This window comes from Camarhynchus parvulus, chromosome 11 (genome assembly GCF_901933205.1).
Source record: "Camarhynchus parvulus chromosome 11, STF_HiC, whole genome shotgun sequence".
NCBI classification, from domain to species: Eukaryota; Metazoa; Chordata; class Aves; order Passeriformes; family Thraupidae; genus Camarhynchus; species Camarhynchus parvulus.
The window spans coordinates 781087-793642 of record NC_044581.1 but is presented as its reverse complement, the minus strand read 5'-3'; the positions used below and the strand labels follow the sequence as shown (position 1 = coordinate 793642).

Genomic DNA, 12556 nt, shown 5'->3' with positions numbered 1-12556 from the left:
CTCCCTGCTGGTGGGAGGGATCCTGGGCTTTCCCCAGGCCAGGCCAGCAGTGCTGGCTCTGTGCCGACCCCTCTGCCTCCCCAGGCTGCTGACGGACTGGAGGTTCACGCGGGGCGTGGAGGAGCAGACCAAGGCGTTCCTGGACGGCTTCAACGAGGTGGTGCCGCTGGAGTGGCTGCGCTACTTCGACGAGAAGGAGCTGGAGGTGAGCTGGCACCTGGGGTGGGGTGTGGATGGGTAGTGGCACGTGGTGACCCTGCTCCTGCTCTGTGCCCATCGGCTGATGGCAGCCCCTGGTTTTGGGCCTGGGGTGGCTCGTTGGATCCATTGGCAAAAGAACATCCCGTTGGATGGGAGGAATTTGCACCAGACACCTCAGTGCTGGCCCCTGGGCCAGGTGAAGGCTGGCACCAGAGAGGTTGGTGCTCAGAGCAGGGGTGCAGGGCCCTGTCTGTCCCCTGCTGAGTGTCCCCTGTCCCCAGCTGATGCTGTGCGGGATGCAGGAGATCGACATGAACGACTGGCAGAAAAATACCATCTACAGGCACTACACCAAGAACAGCAAACAGATCCAGTGGTTCTGGCAGGTCAGTCTGAGCCCAGCTGAGGGTGTGGGGCGCCCTGGCAGGAGCCATCCTGCAGGATGGGACCAGGATCCCACTCAGCTGCTGCGTTCCACTGCAGGTGGTTAAGGAGATGGACAATGAGAAGAGGATCCGGCTGCTGCAGTTCGTGACGGGGACCTGCCGCCTGCCCGTCGGGGGCTTTGCTGAGCTCATCGGTGTGTCCTGGGGGTGGCACCTTCCTGTCCCTGTCCCCACACAGAGCTCACAGCAGCACAGAGCAGGACAGCAGCTGTGAGGTCTGAGCACAGTGCTCTGGTGGTGTGCCATTTCCACACACGTTCTTTGGCCGCGACCAAAGGGTCCCACCAGGGTTAACTTTGTTGGGCTGGTTTGTGATCTCAGTCTGAATGAGATTGGATTTCTGATTCAATTTTCATTCTTGTGCGACAAAGCCTCTTTTTCAGAAAACCACAGTGTGGTTCCACTCTTCCTTTAATTTACTGCTTTTTGGGGCCTATACCAGCCTTTCCCTGACTTTACTGGCATTTGTGTTAAGCCAACCAGCTTGCTTAACCCACTCAGTTGTTCTTGCTGGCATATTAGCTTTTTCCACCCCCTGGAATCTCTCCAGCATTCCCACTGTGTTAAAAAGCCACCTCAGTGACTCAGACTTGCTGTGCCAGGTCCTTTAAAACTCTTGGATGGACTCGCACAATCCTGAGGGTTTACAGATCAATGAGTTGTAGCACTTGGTATGGAACCGTCGTGCTCAGAGGTGGTGCTCTTGCCCCTCTGTGCTGCTGGTTTTTCCTCCTTTGTTTTTTGAACATCCTCTGTGCAAACAGGCAGGGATTGCTGCCATGGATTTATGTCCTGTGTGACCCTGGGATTGTAGGGCCATGATGGTGGATCTCAGTGTGTGGGAGGGGTTTCTTTTTCAGCTCCTGCTCGTGTAAAGAGCTTTGCTGTGCTCCTCATTAACAGGCAGCAACGGGCCCCAGAAATTCTGCATCGATAAAGTTGGCAAAGAGACGTGGCTGCCACGGAGTCACACGTGGTAAGGGACTGCCCCTGGGCCTGGCAGGAGTGTGGGGACACGGGGGACTCTGTGGGGCTGCACGGGGCTCCATCCCATGGGGTGGGATTGCTGCTCCTGGCCTGGCCCAGCCTCGGCTCTCTCCCCAGCTTCAACCGCCTGGATCTCCCTCCCTACAAGAGCTACGAACAGCTGAAGGAGAAGCTGCTTTACGCCATCGAGGAGACGGAAGGGTTTGGACAGGAGTGATGGAGCTGTGGGGCGTTCCCGGAGCGCTGCCGGCCGGTGCCCAGGGCCCAGCCCTCCCCGGGATGTGCACGGCCCCTGTGGACACTGTGGCTTCTGCTCCTGGGCGAGCTCTGCACTGACACGGCCCCGGGGGAACGGGGCTGTGTTTCCCTCCCTAAGGAAATCCGAGGTGTGATGGAGAGGACACAAGGGCTTGGCTTGCGAGGGCTGGCGCAGAGGGGCTGGGGGGCAGCACAGGGGGCACCGGGGCTCCCCAGCCCCCTCCACAGACACAGTTATGTATTTGGGAGATGCTCTTCTTCCCCCTCGTGTTTTCTGCCTTTCATGGCATTTTGGTAGTGGCAGGTGAGGGGGAAAATGGCTCTCAGATTGACTTCTGGGCCCCAGCCTGCAGCCAGCATTCAGCAGCAGTGACAGGGACCCCCAGGATGATGCTTCTGAGGGGCTCTTGTGCACCACCTGAGCGCCAGGACAGCCCCTTGCCAGGCCAGATCCGCAGCCACTGGAGCCAGAGCCTGGCTGAGCGTGTCCCTGGCGTGTCCCCATGTGCAGCCCGTGGCCCCTGGGCAGTTGTATTTAAATGATGTGGTTTCTGCTCGGAGCTGGTGCTCCACAGCAGCCCCGGGGGCTCCGGGCACTGCCGGGGCCCTGCCGGCCTTTGCTCAGATCCTGGGTTCTGCCCACACTCCTGTGTTCCCTCTGCAGCGAGGAGGGCGGGATCACCTGGCTGTCACTTCTGTCCCTCCCCGTGGGTGCGGGCGACAGACCCGGCCTGTCTGTGTCCGTGTGTCCGGGGGCTGTGGAGACAGGACCCTGCAACGGCTCCGGGCTGGGAACAGCCAGTCCTGCACGGCCCCGCGCGGCTTCGTGTGCAATAAATGACAAAGCAGCTGCCGAGGTGTGCCTGTGTGTCCTGGGTCCCTGTGTGCCCTGGGTCCGTGTGTGTCCCTGGGTCTGCACCTATCCTGGGTCCCCCTGTGTCTCCTGGGTCCCTCTGTGTCTCCTGGGTCACCTATGTCCCAGGTCTGCGCCTGTCCTGGGTCACTGTGTGTCTCCCAGGGTGGGGTCTGTGCAGGGCTGGGGCTCCAGGGCCATCATGGCATCCGGAGCTCAGCACTGGGATCACAAATCCCATGGATTTTGTCCCTGCCTGCTCTGTGTCAGCAATGATGGCCCCAGTGCCTCCCCAGGCTCAGCCTCTTGCAGCCCCTAGAGCTGCTTGGTTCCGGCCAGGGGTGACAGGGCCACCAGCGCTGTCCCCAGGGAGGCAGAGGTGTGACAGCAGTGACAACATCCCAGCTGTGCCACACCCCGAGGGGCTGGGGCACAGACCCAGTTAAACACAGGGATGGCTGTGATGCACAAAATTGGCTGATGGCAAAGGATTAGCCCTGAACATGGGAATATGCTCAGTGAGAGCAGAGTGTGCGTGAGCTGAGGCCTCAACACCCCCAAAGACACACTGGGGGAAGGAGAAGTGCTGTATAACAGCATAATCAAATCAAAAGCCTCCACATGGCTCCCCCCCAACCCTGCCTGGGTGAGGAGGAGCAGAGTGCTGAGCACATCATACAAGACCCCAGCACCAGGGATTTAGTTTACAAGATTTTTAATTTACAAATAAAAAAGCTACACCTTTTACTTCTTCTCCTTTTTCTCCTCTTTCTTGCCATCACTCTTCTCCTTGTCCTTCTCCTTCTCATCTTTCCTCTCCTTTTTACTTTCTTCTTTTTCCTGTCCTTCCTTCTTCTCCGCATCCCTGTTGGCAATCTTGTTGTTGATGAGGTTGTGCAGGGCCACAACGGAGCGGATGAGCGAGGCCAGGTACACCACCACCATCTGGTCGTTGGTCTTCAGGTAAAAGGCCTTGACAAACTCCTGCAGGTTCACGTCTGGGAGCAGGTTGAAGACGTCCTGGAGGTGGTAGATGATCTGGTGGTTGATGGGGAGTTTGCCCAGGGCTACTTTCTCTAGGTAGCTCCTGATGTCCAGAAGTTTGGAGTTCAGTCCCTTCAAGCCATGGACCTGGTTTGTGATCCGCTGGGACAGCGTGCCCACTGTGGTGTCCTTGATGTCCCTGAAACCCAGAGAGAATGGGGATTAGCTGTGTGAGCAGGGCTGATGGCAGCCAGGCTCCAGGATTTGTGCCACGTGTTTGATGTGCTCCTCGGGCAGTGGCAACGCCGCTGGGAGCGTGGCAGGGCCCGGGACAGCTGTCCCCTCACCTCAGCAGGTGCTCCACTCCCACTTCCTCAGCCTCCTCTGCACCAATCTCACTCGTCACGTGCTCAAAGGTCTTGGAGGTCGGGGTGCCGTCCTAAAGGGACACACAAATGGGGATTCTAGCCAGGGGCTGAGGGATTGCACCAAGGAAACCCGAAAAGCAGCCCTACACAGGCCACAAGGATCTGAGAGGAACAGCTCTAGCTGGGATGTCCTTGATTTAATCAGTGTCACTGACTGCCCCAGCAATCTCTCCTGCTCTGGCAAACTTCCCATTTCTGCATTTTGCTAGTCTGTGCCTGGGGGTGAGCAATGGAAAATCTAAATATCACAGTTATTTCTCTCTTGCCTGATCCAACCTCGTTGTACTTTGGGAGTGCAGCTCCTGCTCTGCAATGAAGGCCCCAGAAAGGCAAAAAGATGCAATATTTTATATGCATCCAGAATTAATTTAAGTGCAGCAATTACAGTGACTCACTGCTGGGTGTTGTTTGTCTGTGTGAGCTGCTCAGGGCAGGCCCACAGTGACTGGGCACAGCTGGGAGCACCTGCAGCCAGTGCCACCCACGAGGGGCAGCCTCCAGGAGCTCCCAGCCATGACTGTGACACTTCACAGAGTGAACACTCACATCATGGACCTCCTCCACGGAGATGTAGGCTTCTGTGGGCAGCCCCAGGTCCTTTGGCTTCACATCAATGATCACCAGCACCTTGGAGAGAAAGAAAACGTACAGACAACTGGATTCCAGTCAAGGAGTAGGGAAAAAATACCCAAGCCAGCTCTTCCCTCCTCAGCACCAGCACAAGGCTGCTCAGAGGCGTAACCTCAGGCACTGAGACAATGATGCAAGAAACTCCTGATCCCAGTTCCTCAATGACTTTACAGCTGTGTCACCAGCAAAAAAAGTGGGGGAGAAGGTTTCCCAGACGCCCCTTTTGGGGACAGAGAGACAAGAACAACCCCACAGGCCAAAGGTGGCCCCACTTACAGAGTTGGGGCAGTATCTCTTCATCAGCTCGTTGATGGCAATGTCGTTCTTGTGCAGCTTCGGGCCCGTGTGGTACCACCCCACGATTCTTTCTCTGGCTGAGCAAAAGCAGAAAGGATTTGGAATCAGAACTGGGGGAGGCCCCAGCAGGGAGACCTGGGCAGAGACTGGGTGGGCTGATGGAGGGTGAGAGTCTGATCTGTGTGGAGGAGAGGGAGGTGGATTACAAGGCCATGGCTTGAGCAGTGACCGCACTCACTCATCACCGTCACAGCTTTTCTCCTGGCCCCTTCATGGGTAATTAACAGCTTCTGTTAATTGTGTGGCTCTCAGGGTCTGACAGCCTGCACATCTGACACCTCGAGATGCAAGTCCCATCCCTGAAGTGTTCAGAACCATGTGGATGTGGGACACGGTTAGTGGAGAACACGGTGCTGGCTGATGGTTGGACTTGATGACCTTATAGGTATTTCCCAGCCTTAAGGATTCGGTGATTAATAGGAATTCCCTTTCCCACAGCCCTGAAAGTTTTTGGGAGCGTATCCCTGACTATCAGAAGATCTCAACTCACCATTGACCTTCTTAAACATTCCATACATGTTCTCCAGATAGTCATGGTCCAGGAACCACACGGTATCATCCTTGTCATCCTCATCAAAGGGTACTGGGAGTAAAACAAAACACCAGTGTTTAAGAATCCAACTTCCTGAATTAAAATGTTTATTGAAATGCTCTGGATCTGGGTATTTTTGGCTGCTAAAGGTGAGTGAAGTTTACTTAGGGGTGTTGACAGCAGTTTGCGTTTGTTGTTGGACATGAGGTGATCTGTACATGGATGGATCAAGGGCTTCTTCAAAACCCCCAACACAATCCATCCACTAAATCATTCAGTGGCTTTGGTGAATGGCACCCGAACTCACCTGCAAAACTGTTGGACACATCCAGGATCTTCTTCTGCCAGGAGCCCAGCAGCACTCCAACCACTCGCTTCTGATTTCCCACTTTTCCTATTCTAAAAGGAAAAACGACTGTCAGTCCTTGCCAGAATCGGGGAGGAGGGACCCCCATCCCGTGTCGGAGGTGACACAGCGGGGGTGCAACGGGGGGGTTATGGTTGTGCTATCACTGCTTGTGTTTACAGCCACAAAAGAACGTTCCGCTGCCCTCGGAACCAAAGCCTGTCCCCAGGGACGGGCCGATCTCACTCACGGGGGCAGCGACCAACCCAGCATCACCCCCCGCGGGCTCGGCCGCCTCCTGGGATCCCGGGCTTTATTTTTGGCTCTGAAACCGCTCGGCATCGGCGGCAGGGAGCGGAATTAGGCCCCCGTCACCCGGGGTGCCGGAGGGACCGGGTCCCCTCCCGGCCCCGGGACGCTCCCGCTCCGCCGGGTCCCCTCCCGGCCCGGGCTCCTCCAGGGCCCCGCTCCCGGCCCGGCCCCGCTCCCGGCCCCGCCGTGACTCAGCGCCGCGGCGCCACTCCCGCCCGGCCGCACCTGTTGAAGTGATCGACGACGCTGAGCAGCACCAGCGGGTGCACGACCACCCTGTCCACGGCCAGCTCCGGCATGGCGCCCGCCCGGCCCGGCCCGGCCCCGCTCGCTCCGACCGCCCGCGCCCGCAGCAGGCCCGACCGCCGCCGCGCCTCAGCCCGCCCCGAGCCCGGCGTGCAGCGCGCGGGGCGGAGCCGCGCCGGCGGGGCGGGGCCGCGGCCATCTTGGGAAGCTGCCTCGCCGTGCTCGGGGGGGATTGGCCACGGCGGGACGCGGCAGTCGCCATCCTGAGGAGGTAACGCCGCCATAGTGGCACGGTGCCGCCGCCATCTTGGGAGGGTGCCGCCGCCATCTTGGGCTGCGGCCTTGCTCCGCCCTGAGGCGGGGAGAGGGCGGGGCGGGGGCGGCCCTCAGCGGCGGCCGCGCCCCTTCCCCTCCGTTTTCCCCCCTTTTCCCTTTCTTTCCCCGCTTTTCTTTTCCCCCCTTTTCTCTTTATTCCCCCCCTTTTCCGCCTTTCCCCACGTTCTTTCCTTTTTCCCCTCCCCTTTCCCCCTTTCTTTCATTTTATCCTCCCCTTTTCCCCTCTTTTTCACCCCCTTCTCTTTTTCACTCCTCTCTGCTCTTTCTTCCCTCCCTTTTTTAACTCCTCTTTTTCTTCCCGCTTTTAGAAACCCCTCTTCCCCCTCCCCATTTTTGCACCTCAGGGGCAGAAGCTGACACAGAACTTGGTCTTTCACTCTTTATTTCTAGAAAACAAAAGAAAAAGAAAAAAGAAAAAGTATTACCTGAGGCTGTTACTTCAGAGTCTACACGGAGGAGTTGCTAACATGAAATATATCAAAGTTGCTGAGGGTGATCTCACACTTTTTAAAGCCATATTATATCCTCTTGTTTTTTTCACAGTTCCCACATGGTTTTTGTATATTTCTGTGTATAGTGGTAATATTTTGGTATTTCAAAATACCAAATGGTATTTTGAAGGTTTTTTGTTGGTATTCAGCATCATAAAACTTCAGAGATTTTGGCAAAAACAGCAATAATTTACAAACCCTGCAGAGTCTGAGACCTCTCGTGGAGTTTTCAGTTGTTACATCCTTTAGCGTTCCTGCTAAAAAAAAAAAAAAAAAAAAAAAAAGAAAGGAGTCTCTAGTGGAGTTTTCCGAGTTTTTTCCCGGCAGAGGGAGATATCTGACCGTGGAATTCGAACACAGCCGTGGTTCTTGTCACTTGTTTTATCAATATACATATAAAACTCAATGTTCAAATTAACTAGTTCAATAAGTAATTTAGCTCATTGATTTTCGGGCATATCCTAAGTGCCATTACAAGCTACGGATATTTTAAATGCCATTACCTAATAGAAGGAATGTTTTAAGCACCTTTTATTGATTTTATTACTGCTTTATTTTGCTGTCTTGGTTTAAAAATCATTTTAACCACTCTGTCATCGAGAAAAAATATATCGTTGGTGAAATACAGTCAATTTCCTAAAAACCTTTGACATCGTTAAATAAGGAATTAGAGTTGTTCAATCATGTCGGGCAGTGACGGGGACAGCGAGGAGATGGACGGGGGCAGAGGGCCAGGGGCTGTCCTGGAGCCCCCCGAGGGGCCGGGGGGGCAGGAGCGGCACGGAGCGCCGTGCAGCCACCATTAAGGGGCACTGCAATGACCCGTCGTGCCTTTTTATTGAATTACTCTGGAACTTGGCACGTTTGGGGTTGGATTCTCTGGGTTCTCTGGGAGTTTGGGGTGTTGATGTTGTGCATGCAGGGGCACACGGAGCCGGCTCCCAGGGATTGCAGCTCTTTCCTTTCCTTTCCTTTCCTTTCCTTTCCTTTCCTTTCCTTTCCTTTCCTTTCCTTTCCTTTCCTTTCCTTTCCTTTCCTTTCCTTTCCTTTCCTTTCCTTTCCTTTCCTTTCCTTTCCTTTCCTTTCCTTTCCTTTCCTTTCCTTTCCTTTCCTTCCCTTCCCTTCCCTTCCCTTCCCTTCCCTTCCCTTCCCCTTCCCTTCCCTTCCCTTCCCTTCCCTTCCCTTCCCTTCCCTTCCCTTCCTTCCTTCCCTTCCCTTCCCTTCCTTCCCTTCCCTTCCCTTCCCTTCCCTTCCCTTCCCTTCCTTCCCTTCCCTTCCCTTCCCTTCCCTTCCCTTCCCTTCCCTTCCCTTCTTCCTTCCCTTCCCTTCCCTTCCTCCTTTTCTTCCTTTTTTTTCTTTTTTTCCTTCCCTTTCCCTTCCCAGCTCCCTGGGGCTGAGGTTATCACAATTCCTGAGCCGCTCAGCTGGCACACTCAGGCTGGGGATCCCGGCAGTGCGGTGCTCAATCAGAGAGTTGAGAAGTCAGTGGTGAGTGTTGGTGCTCAGTAAAAGGCAGCCAAGGAGGTGTTTGCGTGGCAAACACCCTCACTGAGAGGGGATCCGGCCCCGGGGCTGCCCCTGAGCACCAGCACTGCCACCTGACCTGCAGCGGGGATGGAGGGAGCAGGGCACCTGCTCCTTAACATGGAACAAGGGATTCCTGCAGTTCTTCTCAGCCCAGCCTTTGCTGGGCTTTTTTCTGTTGAAAAAACCCCAATCCAACCCATACACAACCCCCAAAAGTTACACACAGCTGTTCTCAGAGGCTGAACAATGGTTTCCGGTTTGGGAAATAAGGGCAAACCATCTTAAAGCAGTTTAAAAATCAAAGTACCGACTGTAAATGTTAAAGAGCTCTAGCTGTCTCGGGGAGCGGCAGGGGCAGTGGGCACAGGAACGTCCGTGGAAGGGGAGGGGGCTGTGCTGGGGCCGTGTCCAGAGCAGGGGGTGCCGGGGGGAACGTGATGAACCTGGAATTCCCTCCCAACTCACGTGTGCCCTCATTCTCCTCCTTTTGCCTGGTTTGGGGCTGTGCCCCAGCCCCAGGTGCCAGGTTACTCTTTCTGGCGGCACAGGCCCACACCTTTGCAGATGTTCTTTCTAGGGGAGAGTGGTAGAAAAAGATCCCTGGAAAGGTCCATGCAGCTGGGAAAGATTGACACCTGATACTTTGGGTCCTAATCCTAAAGGACTCTTACTAATGTGCTCCTTTGATACTGGTTGGGTTTGTTTTTAGGGAAAAACCTTCCTTTATTTTTCCTACACTTACAGACCATGCCCACTAGCGTGTATTTTCCTTGAGGTACCTCCTCAAATGTGTTTTACCCGTCAGGAGAAGCTGGACTTCCTCCAGACCTGTTGATAGTCTGTCACATAATACCGTTGTGCTCCCAGTTTGAACAGGAAATACATTTATTTCCCTATAAATACATTTAGCTTTGTCCTAATAACTGTAGTTTCCTGTTAAGATTTCCTCAGCCAGGGTGTGCCATAAACTGGTTTAGAGGGAATGATGCTGCCTGGAACTGAGCAAGGATAACACAAGTCATGGAAGCGGAACAGAAAGCCACCACCACATGAATTGTGATTTATTTTGGTTAAAGTGTAATTCAGTGATGTGCTGATGCTGTCTATCAGTGCATGATGGCCTGAGCCAAGCTGCATTTTGCTTCTCAACACCTCCAAATCGGCATTTCCCTCCTAAAATATCTGTTCTAGAATGTCCTCTCTAAAGCAAACGATTAAATATCTAATTATAAATTACTCTATTCACTTTCTGATGTGAACTTTAAATATTTGTGTTGTAGTAATTTATTTCTCTGTATCCCTATAGGGTGCTTGACCAAAGCTGTGTGTGTATAAATATATAAAATTATATATTTATATGTAGAAGTCGTTACTGACCACATCTGTGAATATTGTTGCAGTTGCTGCCAAGGGATTTAAACCCTTTTGTTCCCACCTGGGGGGTGGCAGGTGACTCAGATAATCCTGCCCTCTCTCAAAGAGTGGAATTTTGGCCGATAACTGCGGACATCAAATCCTCACTTTCTTTAGTTAAAACCCAGGAGAATTGTCAGCATGCCATATCACACCATGGACGATATTTAATGTTTTATATTCTATGCCCCTGATTTTGTTGCCCTGTCCAGACATCACAGGATATAGAAACATCAGAAATACGGGGTTTTAATAACTAAGTCCTGACTCTAATTTTTATTTAATATGGACCGTTTTCCTGGTCCTTTTGCTACAAAATTATTTAAAAAAAAATAATAGTGGAAACAAACAGTTAAAAAAAGCAAGCACAACAGGTTCTAGTCATACTTATTTTTCCACACCTTGAGGACTAGCAAATTCTTTAATATGAGATTTTATTTGTACAAAGCAAAACTTCAAACCCACTCCAAAGCTTTCTTATTAAGTGCTGTCAGTGCGGTGATTTACAGGGGCAATAAAGATCTGGAGGGGGCACATTCATCACGGGGTTCAGCGCACCAGGAGCCATTTTCTCCAGCACTAAAGCCAAGTGATAAAATGAATTCTTTTGTTCTATAACCAAGACACATTCCCTGGTAGTTTTTTTTTTTTTAAATGTGTGTTGGACTCCTTGGTTTGTAGCTTGGCTGTATTCCTGTTAAGCATTTATAAATAATGAAAAATTGCTCACATGCAGATGTGATGATGCATCTGGCAAAGCCACTGCTGGAAACACAGGAACTTACTTTCTACTTTGTCCTATTCGCTAACTTTTCCCCATTGTTAATTCTTGTATGAAATTTTAACAGCCTTTTTTTAACTAGAGGGTTTGGGGAGTTTTGTTTGGTGTGTTCTTTCTTTTATTATTTTTTTGTGTGATTCTATACCTCTCTGCAAAGCTCAGAGAATTCTGGTTAGGAAGTAATAAAAGTATTCAAAATGAGGAGCCATGCTCATGGGGTACAGTGAGATTTGGAAAGCTTCACTTGCTTCCTGTGCCTCTAAACTTGTGCTTTGGTGACTGCTGGGATGCTGCTCCTTAACAGCAGTGGAGAGGAAAGTTGGGCTTCTGGTCCAGAGGGAAATGCTGCTGCTTGTGTTGTGGGCACTGCCCAGCCCGATGGGGAGAGGAGCGGATGGGGAGAATCTGCCTGCCACCGACGGGCTCAGAATGTGCCTGTGCAGTGCCTGTAAAAAAGGGAATTCTGGTTTTTCCACACGAAAATGGAAAATGCCGCCACCTGCGGGCTCTGCCCGGAGGGTCTGGGGAGTTGCAGCAGTCTGGGGGGCTTTGCTGGCACCTTTGGGACAGAAAGCAGGAGAACCAAGTTGCAAAAAATGCTATAGAGTACAATTCTGAACATCTTTAATTGTGAGTGTAAACCTGTGTGAAGCTGCCATTGCTGTGCTGTGGGTTGGGCTGGAGCCAGAGCCTGAGGAAGAGGAGGCTGGGAAAGCTCCGTTGAGCCAGGTTGGGATTGGAGCTGGGAAAGCTCCGGTGTTGAAAGCTCCAGGTTGGGATTGGAGCTGGCACCACACTGGGCAGGGATGCCAGTTTGCTCCAAGCCCTTCCAGCCTGGCCTCAGGCACGTCCAGGGATCTGGACAAACCAATTTGTTAATCCTGGGTAAATGCTCTCCAACAGTCAGGTGTGTGTGGGACCAGCAGTTTTCCATGTGCCATGCTCTACATCCAGGGCTTTGGAAGCAGGACTGGTGCTGCTGCCCCTGGTCTGTGTGGCTGCACGGTGTCTGTCCATCCGTGTCCATCCATCCGTGTCCATCCGTGTCCATCCGTGGCTGCCTCGCAGAAGTCACTCATCCATCCACAGGGAAGTGCTGCTGCAACAGCACCAAGCCCCACCACAGCTGCTCTGTGGCTGGTGGGAAACTGGAGCTTCACTTGACTGAAAAGAGGGATTTTGGAGATCTCTTTCCTGTAATTTTATGTTGGCACTTGAAATTTAGCAAGGAAAGCTGTGGTCTTGAAGGCTTTTTGTAGAGCCGTGTATGTTACTGCTGATGCTTTTATTGCAAAACCTTTAGTCTCTGATATTTAAGGTCAGAAATTGTGTGTGTGTGTGCTATTTTTTTTTTAACCCAGGGGCCTCTTATACTGTAGTGTCATGAAAGATCCTAAAGCTTTGAGGAAAAAAAAATGGAAATACTTC

General features: G+C 52.6%; 2 protein-coding genes across 3 annotated transcripts in view; one reads left to right on the top strand and one right to left on the bottom strand.

Moving 5' to 3' along the window:
* WWP2 (WW domain containing E3 ubiquitin protein ligase 2) overlaps positions 1-2746 on the top strand; it is a 30868-nt gene extending 28122 nt beyond the window's left edge. For both annotated transcript variants that reach the window (XM_030955991.1, XM_030955992.1), the window contains 5 exons: positions 85-205; positions 483-587; positions 685-781; positions 1551-1623; positions 1752-2746. In XM_030955991.1, coding sequence (XP_030811851.1) covers positions 85-205; positions 483-587; positions 685-781; positions 1551-1623; positions 1752-1851 — 496 coding nt within the window. In that variant the 3' untranslated portion in view covers positions 1852-2746. The remainder of the gene's footprint in view (positions 1-84; positions 206-482; positions 588-684; positions 782-1550; positions 1624-1751) is intronic.
* A 697-nt stretch (positions 2747-3443) lies between these two features.
* On the bottom strand, positions 3444-6751 carry PSMD7 (proteasome 26S subunit, non-ATPase 7). Its single transcript, XM_030955801.1, has 7 exons — positions 6560-6751; positions 5984-6075; positions 5635-5727; positions 5064-5161; positions 4704-4784; positions 4077-4168; positions 3444-3928 (listed from the first exon to the last, which is right to left on the bottom strand). The coding sequence occupies exons 1-7, from the start codon at positions 6631-6633 to the stop codon at positions 3490-3492; spliced, it is 969 nt and encodes a 322-aa protein (XP_030811661.1). The 5' UTR covers positions 6634-6751; the 3' UTR covers positions 3444-3489.
* Positions 6752-12556: the final 5805 nt, after the last annotated feature.